The sequence below is a fragment of the Lissotriton vulgaris genome, chromosome 8, assembly GCF_964263255.1.
Source record: "Lissotriton vulgaris chromosome 8, aLisVul1.2, whole genome shotgun sequence".
Lineage (NCBI taxonomy): Eukaryota > Metazoa > Chordata > Amphibia > Caudata > Salamandridae > Lissotriton > Lissotriton vulgaris.
This window is the reverse complement of record NC_141696.1, coordinates 92,771,593-92,783,574: the sequence shown is the minus strand read 5'-3', so window position 1 is coordinate 92,783,574 and position 11,982 is coordinate 92,771,593. Positions and strand designations below refer to the sequence as shown.

The 11,982-nt window shown below is 40.7% G+C and overlaps 1 protein-coding gene across 1 annotated transcript; it reads right to left on the bottom strand.

Annotated features, from left to right (window-relative positions):
* Positions 1-563: 563 nt before the first annotated feature.
* LOC147693500 (olfactory receptor 52K1-like) lies at positions 564-6,867 on the bottom strand. Its single transcript, XM_086936026.1, has 2 exons — positions 5,934-6,867; positions 564-685 (listed from the first exon to the last, which is right to left on the bottom strand). Exons 1-2 carry the CDS (start codon positions 6,865-6,867, stop codon positions 564-566), a joined length of 1,056 nt encoding a protein of 351 aa, XP_086792152.1.
* Positions 6,868-11,982: the final 5,115 nt, after the last annotated feature.

Below are 11,982 nucleotides of genomic sequence, written 5' to 3'. Positions count from 1 at the left end.
AGAAGTACAATGTTACTTTCAAACTCAAATTGGCAAACATTCAGGATACTTTAGGGTTAAAGTGGCCAGATGCTTTACAAGGACAGGATTGTCACTGTATGAGGTCCTGTTTGGACGCCTGAAAATGTCTGGGGCATGCCACGACCTCAGCGCTTCTCTGATATTGAGTATCCATTGTTATTTGACTATCTTGCTCAGTTACCTGAAAGTTTGCGTTTTATTCACATCAGGTCAAGTGCATTCTGTGAATACCAAAATAGTAGTAAGTTTAGGATTGAGTCTTAAGTTCATTCTGTGAATCGGGCCCATGTTTTCTATGTTGCAAAATGAATATTCTTTCTTCCTCTTGTTGACCAATAAGATTTCAGCACGTTCCTGGAAACAGGATTAATCCTCATCTTCACATCAATGTACAATTGTCTTTTAACCATGTGTTTTAAAATATAGCAGCACATCCGTTCTCATTTTCCAAAAACATCTTCTCATGAATCCCCCGGCTTGTCGTCTGCATCTTTTGTGTTGACAACCTCAATCTCAGTCATCTAATACAAACAAGAGTCTATTCACTGGCTACTAAACAGTATCTTCCAAAACTGCAATATTTGCAGCAAAGAGAAGAAAAACATCATGCATAACGGTTGTTTAATATGATAAGCAAGTCTTTTCAGCATTAATATATCTCCCTGTTAAGTTAAGAAACCATGCTTCATTTCTATGTTACAGGCCTATAGTTTTAAGTATGGTTGCCTACAACAAAAACATTTCACATTTTCAAACTTCATTTCTAAATGCACATTATATATTTTAAAAAAGCATTTTTCAAATAACTAAATTTGCAGCAGCAAATCTTACAAGTCTACATGATAGAGAGCAAGGGCTCATGGTGATGGTTACAGTGTAGAGAATGAAATACAATCCAAGGCTGCACTGTACAATTACTTTTATTTGGTGAGCTTGGTTGCAGAGAAAGGGGATGATGTACATTTTATGCTTTATATCCATGAGCCAAAACATTAGGGTATCAGTGGTTGATAGGGAATCCATTGTCATTGGGAAAATATATCTGATATTATTTTATTTATTTAATTTTTTGAGTTTTGTATAGCGTGAACTTGACCTGAAGGTATCAGATATCAGAGCCCTTTACACAAGAACCATTTGTGTTATACAGGAAACATTCATTTTTGTTATTTGCAAGCCCCTTGCTCTGCCGGTGTGTCACTTTTTCCCATTTTAAAAGTGCCGCACCAGCGGCGCACGGGGCTTGTAAATAAGCCCTAAGTGATTTGCTCAGAATCACAGGATGTTGAGCGTCGTTGCCGAGACTCGAAACCAGTACCCCAGATTTGAGGTTGACCGCCCTAGCCGTTAGGCCACATCCTCTACATTTTACGGTACGTTGATGGAAATATCTGCATGTTCATTTTGAGCCTCATGCTTGTGAAAGAGTGTTGTTTCTCTATGAATCAAGCCATGTTTATGAGTGTTATATTTAATGAATACTATATGATATTTTAATCAAATGGTATTTATTTTCATGATGTTTTTAGGGAAGAGTTTCTAGATTTATTATACTTAAAATCAACCAAATTTAGATGGCCCTGCGCAACTTGCACATCGATATTAAATAGGCAAGAGTGAACATGCCAAGTCCTCAGGTATACCTTGATAACCCTTTAATCTATATGATTCAATTTCCACAATGATGAAGTGGTGGAAACTGATCTACCACATCATGGTCTGCATAGATCAGAGATCGTCAATGATTTTGACAGTCTTTGTCTAGAGTGACGCACATAGCCTCTGTAATGATTGCTAGTTCATGACTAGAAGCTTGACGGATAATCATTGAATACCTTGTGATGTGCCACTTTCTCTTGGAGCTTCTTGCTTCATTCTCTTTATAGACTCATACATGTAATAGTTGACCTAGGTTGTAAGTGAGTTACCTTCTTTGATCAGCAATGAGCTTCTTTAGGAGTCAGTAATAAATAAATGTTTTGTCTGAATGAGTCTACTCCCTTGAGGAGGACACATGTAGGGGTCTACTGATATCAGGACTAACAATGGACAGCATTCCTTTTTGCATGAAAGGCAGTGGGAGCAAGGCATTTGTGACTGAACGGAAGTATGTCCGAAGGAGCAACTAAGCATTTTCCAGAAAATACTTTTAGCAGGATTATTTTGAACAGAAGGAATTTTACACAGAATAACACAGTGCATAGGGTCCAGTAGAGTCCGGGAGAATAACCTGATGACTTTCTCAGGGCAAGCCCAAATCCCTGTAGATAAGTTCAACATATTACAGGTAGAACCTGAGTAAGGACCCATATAATATGGGTCCATACTCAATTGATGTGTGAGTACTCTCCTCCATATGAATTTATCCTACACATATGAATCCAGACCAGATTTTATGTCCGATCAAGATATCTATTTGACAAAACTCGTCAGATTACTGAAGGATATGTACTGTCCATATTCTTATTAGACACATATTATATGGGTCCATACTCAGGTTCTACCTGTAATGTGGTGAATTTATCTACAGAGATTTGCGCTTGCCCTGAGGAAGTCGTCGGGTGATTCTCCCCGAGACAAAACACGTGTCGGCTATTGGCTACATTTGGTGATGTCATCTACATCAACTTATCCACTATGAATTTATGTATTATAGATCTACGTTTATGATAAGGACAACGGAAAGTAAGAAAATAAAGAGAAGAAAATTAATTGAGAACATTCTGAATCTGGACAATCTTATTGGACTGATGATTTAATATGGTTCAACTTTGAATGTTAATTTGCTTTCTGCTCGGGAGCGATATTTTGTTTACAATGGCTATATCGATGTTCTTGTGCGTTTACGCCTTTCTTCTCAGCATCAAAACCTAGATAGCTATTAATTTCATGGGCATAAATAGCAGCAAAATTGAGCTATTGCTAGCCCTTGCAAAAACCAACTAAAATCACACCCCCTTAAAAAAACACCTCTACTATGTTTGGGGCAAAAGGGCACATTAAATCCTTAATATGAAATACACTGTAACTCTAGTAGTATCCAAAGACTCTGACTTTAAGGTGATGTATGTGATATGTGGCCATTGAACAGTTCAGGTAAGTGGCAAGATCCTTGAGAAAAGCAGCAGTATCAAAGGTAAGCTTAGATCTGTTGGTGAGCCTTCACACTACAGAAAACTAAATAAATGACACACCTGTTATGTTATTTTATGTGTATATGCATAGCATTCTGTTGGTGTCATAGACTAGTTCAGAGAGTGGGGGAGGAATTCATAGAAGTGCAAGGTCTTCAACTTTTTATGGAATTCAAGATGAGACAGTTCCAATATGTAGTTGGCTGTTCCATGTTTTAGGAGTCATATAAGAGAAGGATAGACCTGCTGCTTTGCTTTTTGTGTATACGTGGGACGATTGCTATAAAGTGTCTGACTGAGCCGAGGTGCCTGGAAGGTTGATGGAATGTGGTTGTTCAGGTAGACTGAGCCTATTTTGTGTAGTGCTTTATATGTGTGGGTGAGGAGTTTGAATTGTGCCTGCTTGAGATATCGGGAGTCAGTGGAGCTCCCTCTGGTGCGGTGTGATGTGAGATCGACATGGGAGGTTGAAGACGAGTCCAGCTGCTGTGTTTTAGATGGTGTGCAGTCTGTCCATGTTCCCTGCATAGCAAGTTCCAATAACCCAGCCTGGTGGTGATTAGGGCCTGGGTGAAGGTCTTCCTAGTGTTTTTTGGTTACTATTCATAGATGTTCCTTATAAGCCTCAGAGTCTAGATGCAAATGTGGTGATGGTGTTGCAGACCTCTGCAGGTATGTACAGCTTGTTATCAATCATCGTCCTGAGGTTTCTTTCTTGTGGGGTGGGTGTGGGTCTGAGGTCAGTAGGCCACCAGTTGGAGTCCCACAGTGAGGTACGCTTTCAGAAAATGACCACTTCTGTCTTCTATAGGTTCAGCTTCAGACAGTTAGACTTCATCCAGGAGGCCGCAGCGGCCATGCATGCACCGCAATTGTTCCTTGAGGTGGGAGATTTCTTAATGATAATCAGTATAAGTTGTGTGTCATTGGAGTAGGAGAGGATGTTGATGTTGTGGGCGCAGATGACATTGGTGAGTGAAGTTATTTTATGTAGCTGTTGAAGAGGGCTTGGCTGAGTGAGGAGCTTTGAGGTGCTCCGCAGATGAGTTCTCTGGCTTCAGAGGAGTAAGGCAGCAGATCGCCTGTTTGAGTTCTTCTGGTTAGGAATGTGTAGTTGCATTGGAGGGCATGTCACTAAAGGCCTGCATGTGCAGTCGTCTGATCAGGATGGGGGGGAAGACAGTGTCAAATACCTGAGAGATCCAGTAGGATGTGAGCCGCAGTTACTTTTTTGTCTAGGATCATTTGGATGTCTTCTGTTGCTGTAAACACAGCTATCTCTGCGTTTTGGTTTGGCCGAGTCTGCTATAGGCTTCGTCAGTAGGGTGCTAACAGCTGTGTTCTTCTGGGCTTCTAGGAATATGTCTGTCTTGATGGAGGTGTTGAGGATCCAGGCAAGGGCTTTGCTGATGGAGTTTCTCATATTAGAGTGGCAGACTGGTTGCAAGGTAGCTGGGGTCAGGGTGAAGGTCAATTTTTTCATATATAACTGTGCTTTTGTTGCTAAAAATAGTCTGAGATGGCGTTGTACAGTTCTTGAGATGGAGTGATGTTGCTGATGGTGGTTGTGGGTGTGGTGAAGTCCTAGATGATAGAGAAGATGTCTTTGCTGCTGCTGGTACTGATGTTGATGCGGTCTCAGGGCCTTCGTCTTGGTGTCCCAGATTTTCTGGGCTTAGCGTATTGGGCAGATTTGAAGATGTCTCTGCCCTTAGAATCTTCGCTCAGACTCCATCTGCTTTTCAGTTGCTTGCAGTACTGTATGGCCATCCTGAATTCCTCCGAGAACCAGCTGCTCTGTGTTCTTCTTGTTTGGTGTTACTTGACAGGAGACAGGGTGTTGGTGCAGGCGATGATCCAGTCATAAACTTACTAGTGGTAGGCTCCCTGAATGCTTGGTGTGGTTCAAGGAGAGGGTGGAGTCCCAATCTTTCTCTGGTACATCTTTAAAGCAGCAGTAGTAATTGGTCTTCTGTGGTGTGGTATGTTGATCTTGATGCTGGGGGGGGTCGGTCCAAGTGATGGGTGTTGGATTATTGGTCGTGATGTCATTGAAATAAGTAAAAACTGGGTCAGAATGTGTCCGGCACCGTGGGAGGGGTTGGATATGTGTTTGGTAAGTCCAAGGTTTCCAAGGCTTTCGAGAAGGGCACCAGAGTTGGAATTGGTGAGGTCTTCAAAGAGCAAATAGTAAAGGGCACAAAGAGAAAGAAGGTCAGAGACAAAAGACACAAAAAGAGAAAATGGAGGCAAAACAGAGGGCACAACAGAGAAAAAAGAGTTAAATACATATGTACCTGAGTACATTTCAGAGTATAACTGAAACATGCTGACCAAAGGATTTTGGAATTGATGTATTCGTACACATTCAACTCTCTCTTTTTAACCATACCAAAGTCTACTTTAATAAATATCTGATTGGTTGACCTACAGATAATTTTAGGTAATACAAACACTTTCTACAAAAATCTCCACAAGAGCTTTGACTAGCAGCAGCCCATTCATACAACCATAATGCCTGTTCTGAATGTGTAGGAAATCTAATGATGAAACATGCCAGTATTGGTGTGTGAGGGTTCCACATCCTAAAGCAACTGCTTCTTAGTGGACTTGCAGACTTTCCAAAATCCATTTTTATAACTCAGGTTCGCCATATCTTTAGTACTCATGGGGATGATGTATTGTGGACCATGGCCCTTTGTAAATTCCTCTCACTCTCTGTAGTACAATAATCACGGTTGTTGATGGTAAGCTACATTTAATTTGTGTCCTATGGATGTCTGTGAAACTGTTTTATCACTCTCTCACGAATCTGTCTGGTTTTGACACCGTAAACAATGGGATTTACCATAGGAGGTGCCATCATGTAGCAGTTCACTAATAAAATGTGAATGTGAAGAGGAACATTCTTGCCAAACCTATATAATATTGTAGAGATGATCACAGGGACAAAAAACACTAGGATGGCACATATATGGGAGCCACATGTGCCAATTGCCTTTAAGCGTGCATCCCTTGATGGCAGGTAGAAAACAGCTCGGAGTATTAGAAGGTACGACACCAAAATTAATACCACATGAACCAGAACAACGGACAATGCCACAATCATGCCATAGAGGCTGTTCAGGGTTATATCAGCACAAGCCAGCTTTGCTATAGCCATATGTTCACAGAAAGAGTGATAAATGACATTGGATTTGCAAAATGGCAGCCTTTTAAGAAGATATGTCAATGGGCTTGTTGAAATCACACATCTAAAGAAAGCTGCACATCCTATTTTAATGATAACAGGAGGAGTGAGTATAGCTGTGTATCTCAAGGGATTGCAGATGGCAACATAACGGTCCAAGGCCATGGCCAACAGGATTGTTGATTCCAAGGCAGCGAACGTGTGAATGAAGAACATCTGGGTAATGCAGGCCTCAAAATAAATTTCTGCAGCGTTAAACCAAAGTATCAGCAGTGTTTTTGGAGTGGTGGTTGAGGATAACGTCAGGTCGATAATGCATAACATACTGAGGAAATAATACATGGGTTGGTGGAGGATAGGTTCAACTGTGATGAAAAAAAGAAGCATGCAATTGCCCAGCAGAGCAATGATGTACATGAGGCAGAAGGGAAGAGCAATCCAAGAGTAATGATCTTCCAGCCCAGGAATACCCAACAGGATGAAGACAAAGGGTTGGATGCTGCTGGTGTTATCCATTGTCATAATTGTTTCAGACTTTCCAAGTCTAAGTACATAAAGGCATCTCTGATTCTGAAAGTAAAATAATATGATACAGAAATTAGCATTGCAAAATATCCAGCCAAGGCATTCTTTACCTGGTTTTTCTCTTTATAGCAAAATACATAAAAAGGAATTAAATAAAAAATACACCTACAAAGAAGACCCTAAAAATGAGTTAAATACCTTAATCGTGCTCATACACAATTCTACATGAATTTCAGCGGCCTGCAACAGAGCATCATAGGAGATAGCTATGTTAACTCAAATTCTAGACCCTTTCAGTTTGTGTCTAAAACCCTGCCCCCTTTGAATTCTTTTTACACATCAGACAAGTAGTAACTTGCTCCACCAATGAGTATCTTGAGCCAATTTAGAAAAACTGAATTCTGGCCCAAATGTACAAACCTGACTTATCACACAAGGTTGACAGAAGCAACCTGGCAGACACAACAGGGTTTCCTAGGAAGTAGCTTCCTAAGAAGGTGGGAAATACAGTTTTCACTTCTAGATTCAAAATTCAAATTAAGTCAGTGATCAACTTAGTGGTACATGGTTTACTTTAGACACAGTAGACATTACTCTCAAGTCAAACTTATGAAATCCAAACATTGCCTTAAACACAATAACTTTTGAGTTGGATTCAGAGTACTTGGACTCTCTCTCTTAGCACGTTACCTGTGAATAGAATGTTGTCATCCAATTAAGGGGATCCTTCCTCCATCTACCCCATTTCCAATGAAAAAAGAAGGCAGTTTTCAGAGCTTGGAGTCAATTGTGTAATCCAAAATAATGTCTTCTCTCCCCTGCAGAATGTTATAAGGGGCATGGGTCTCTCACAGATATTCATTGGTCCTGAGCTGAATGGGGGCCCCTTGAAGGGCAGGGGCACACACTGCTCAGCATGCGCTGTGTGGCCCACGTTGCACTCCTGTGTGGAGGCTTGCTTCCAAAGTCATTTAGCAGGGAGCAACACAAAGAGTACCAAGCTTAACTTTCTTCAATCCATTTACAATAGCTCCCAGACAATTGCAAGCATTTCTATCTGCAGAGTACTGGGATCTTTGAGATAAATGCATGGTAAATAGTTAGGTAGTATGAAAGGACATCATAGGAGGTTTTCCAGCAGAATGAAGGTTAATAATCCGGATTACTAACTGGTAATCTTCAATAATTCGAGAAATTACCTTCCTTGTCCCAGTCACTATTTGGTGAATACTCACTTTACCTACTTAAGGTCTGGGACCTGTTAGTATGAGGTGGGAATATGGAAATGACAAATTCAGCAGTAATTAAGAACATGACAATATGACTCTATTGATGAGCTCTATTTGTCCCATTAAAAATGTTTTTTAGTTGCATGGATTGGACCTATGGTCTAGCCACATTGGGGTTTTGTGGTATGGTAGATTTTGACTTTCTAAATTACAAATTAAGAAAGTTATATTGCATTTAGTTAATAGTTATGGCTAACTGTAAATGGCTCGCTTAAATTAGGAAATCTTCCTTTAATTGTTGAAGGAGATTCTTTACTAGAAACATATTCTACATACAAGATTAAACCCCCTCAAATGTTTCACAATTTCAAATCATTTATAAAAACTGCCAAACTACTGCATATTTGGAGCCTTCATTTTCCGATTTGTAAGGAACCTTTTTTTTTAAGAACCCTCATTTATCACACTGCAGAATTAATTATCTACTGCCCACGAGATATTTACGTCAATTCATTGCCTTTTCCCAGATACATACCATTGACATTTTTTACCATGGTGTGATTTAATTTCTCTTAAAATGGAGACACTTGCTTAATTGTATTACACATTTTTTGCCCTTAACATAGACAATGATATTTGTAGCATCACTAAATGGGATGTGTTAAATATTTATGTCAGAGGTATTGCTACTTTTACTATACATATGAGAACAAATAGTTTTATTGCAAACTCACTGACCTGGAGAAAGATATTTCTAAATATAAATGGTTGTACAATTCTTCCAATAATTTAGACTGTAAGAAACAGCTACCAAAAATTGAGATATCTATATAATTCTATACTAAGTAAACGTGCAGGTAGACACATCTCTATTCCTCTTCTTTCATCTCAATAGATCTAATGAAGTACCTACTACTTACTTACGTATCAAAAAGGATGAATTGTCGACACATGCTATCCATTCAAATACAGGACAACTCTTAGAATTCTCCAAGGATGAATTAAATGAATTTCAAAAGTATTATTCCAAATTATGTTATAAACCTGAGATGAATTAAATGAATTTCAAAAGTACTATTCCAAATTATGTTATAAACCTGAGGTAATGGATTCTAAAATGATTGAAGACTTTTTTTATACATACCCTACCCTTAGTCCAGATAAAAAAGATGTTCTAGGTACTCCAATTTCTTTCTCTGAAATACAATCTGCTATTGCAACACTTGGGGGACTATTACGATGGCGGGTGGACAAAGTCTGCCCACCACCGTTGCAGCTAAAGGGACCACCCGCCATATGTGTGGTGGTCCTGTGGGGAAGATTAGGATGCACCCGCCACACTGGCGGGTGCATCCCACATTTTTTACATTGCGGGGTCGGTGCTTTCAGCAGAACCCGCTGTAATGCAAAAAGGCATGTTGTGCATTTGCATGCACAACATGGCATGTACCGTGCGGTGCCAGCCACGTTGTGCATGCAAATGCTGAGGAGTACCATAGGGACCCCCCCATGTGCACCCCCCACTCCCCCAACACCCTGGCGGCCCACAACGGGCCCCCACATGCAGACTCCAAATGCTTTTCCATGGCGGAAACACTGCCATGGAAAGGCACATCACCGCCTGCATCTAAATATGGATATGGGGCTTGATATGGTGGCTGTGTCTGCAAGACACTGCCACCATATTAAGCGCCTTTTCCGCACCGGTCTCCTGTTTGACCGGGAGAAATCCGGTGGACGGTCTGGAGAACCGCAGCCTTAAGGCCCGGTGGCGCAGGGTACGCCTAAATCCCCGGGATTCACCTGCCTTGTCAAAACAGAGACACGACTCTTCGTCTGACGTAGAAGATGGTATTTATTAGCTGCAGCTAGTCAGTGGTCTTATAAGTCGTCAATTCAACGAGGTTCAAAAGAGACTGCCACTTAACTCAGTGGCGCACAGGTTTATATATCATACAACACAATGCAAAAATTTAATCACACACGAGCATGAGCTATAGGCAAACCTTATAGATAATACTTTAAGTCCAAAACAACTCAAGTTACCGAGTATGTTTGTCACTCGACCCTTTAAGCAAATCACAAGTAAATCCACACAGTTCGGTTTACTAGCAAAGAAAAACACAGCTGTGTGTCGTAGAAGGACAGTCGAGAAACAGGAGAATGCATGAGATGTGTAGCGAAGGACAGCAGATAAGATAACTTAAAGGAAACAATGGTGTGAAATGACATGTAGTCCGGACGGGGATTAATCAGCTCAGACAGGAATTAGTGTACTCGGCCAGACCCTGACACTCGTTAGTAAACATAGGCGAGGAAGCCACCTGGCACGCAAAGCAGAAAAAAAAAAAACATCGCGTTTGCCGAGCTGCCTGAGTGAGGGCAACATAAAATGGCGGCGATCTCAAAATGGAGGCTGAGCACGAACAAATTCGTAATTTAAAAAATCTCAGGTCTTTCCGTCCGCCGGGGTCCTCCTGGCCATCCTAATATGGCAGGGGGAAATGGGAGGAGGGCAGTGAATAATGGCAGGCGGATTGCCACTTCCAAACGGGTGGTGGTGATCCGCCCGCCATTATAATAGACCCCTTAATTCTGGAACCCTCCCTTGGCCCTGATGGTATTCCTGCTGAATTTTATAAAGCATTTTAGGTGCAATTAGCACCCTATGTTGTACATTTCCAGATTTTTCAAACAATCGTTTGTTGGTGTGTCTTTATTTGACACCTTAATTGTAGTTGTTGCTAAACAAAACAAAGACCCCACAATTATCCATGGTAACACATAAGTTTTTCACAAGAACTCTTCTGTTATGAGAGTGACTACACGGGCACTTCTGTCATATAATTCATTGCTTCACACCATTCAAACTCCTAAACAAACCCCTTTATGGTTCAAATCTAAAGTTATATTACCTCTTAATATAAAATATGAACAGAAATTGACAGATGCTGGTACCTATTGAACATAACCCCAGATAATACCTGTATAGTTTTTGCTGAATTACAATGAAAATTTGTGTTGCCCCCCACTGATTTAATCAAATATGAAATCTTATGTCAAGTTCCGCCCTTTGGAATCCTCAGAATTGTGCTGATGCTCAAGGGGTCCACCTCTCGACGACCCCAAGTCCGTAATATAAATACACACAGACTAGTGGGATAGTCAAGCGAGGGAAGGAAAGGGTAGGAACAGCTTGGAGGGAGATCTGAGGATGACAAAACAACACTGGATAAATACTAATTCAGGAATTCTGTGGAACAACTGCATGTAATGCTTAAGATTTGGCTTGCCCCTAAAGCCGAGAACGTACTACCTGAAAAAGTAAGAAGGTGTGTGATCAATAGCCCGGAGAGGGTGGTTGCAAGGACCCAACATGAACTAGAAGGAAAAAAGAAAATACATTGGACAATGCTGCTGTAGTTCACTACACCTGATGTCTCACTATAAACGAAAAAGAGAGAGATTCCCCCTGTATCACATACCCAAAGTCTTGTGTAGCGCTGCTGTATATGCAAGGCAGTAACACCTTGTACACCCTCTCAGGTCCCCCTCTCCTACACAAAATAAATGTGGGGATAAATAACAACCAATCTTAACAAAAAATGATGATAGGGTTTCAATACAATACAGTCTTGTATATTCCTTAACACTCCTGTGTGAAATGTTTCTCTGGTTATTCCATATAAACTTTTGTGATGGCTCAGCCGGTCCATAACAAAGTAATAATAATGTCTCACTTGGGAACCAAGACAAAGTACTTTAGCAAAATGGTTTCTCTCTGGAACATATATTTATGTTTTCAATTATATCCAAACTGCTGGCGCTCACGAATCATGTTCGCTGTAAAAGAAGCAGCCGCTTCCTTCAAGAAGGCCCGATC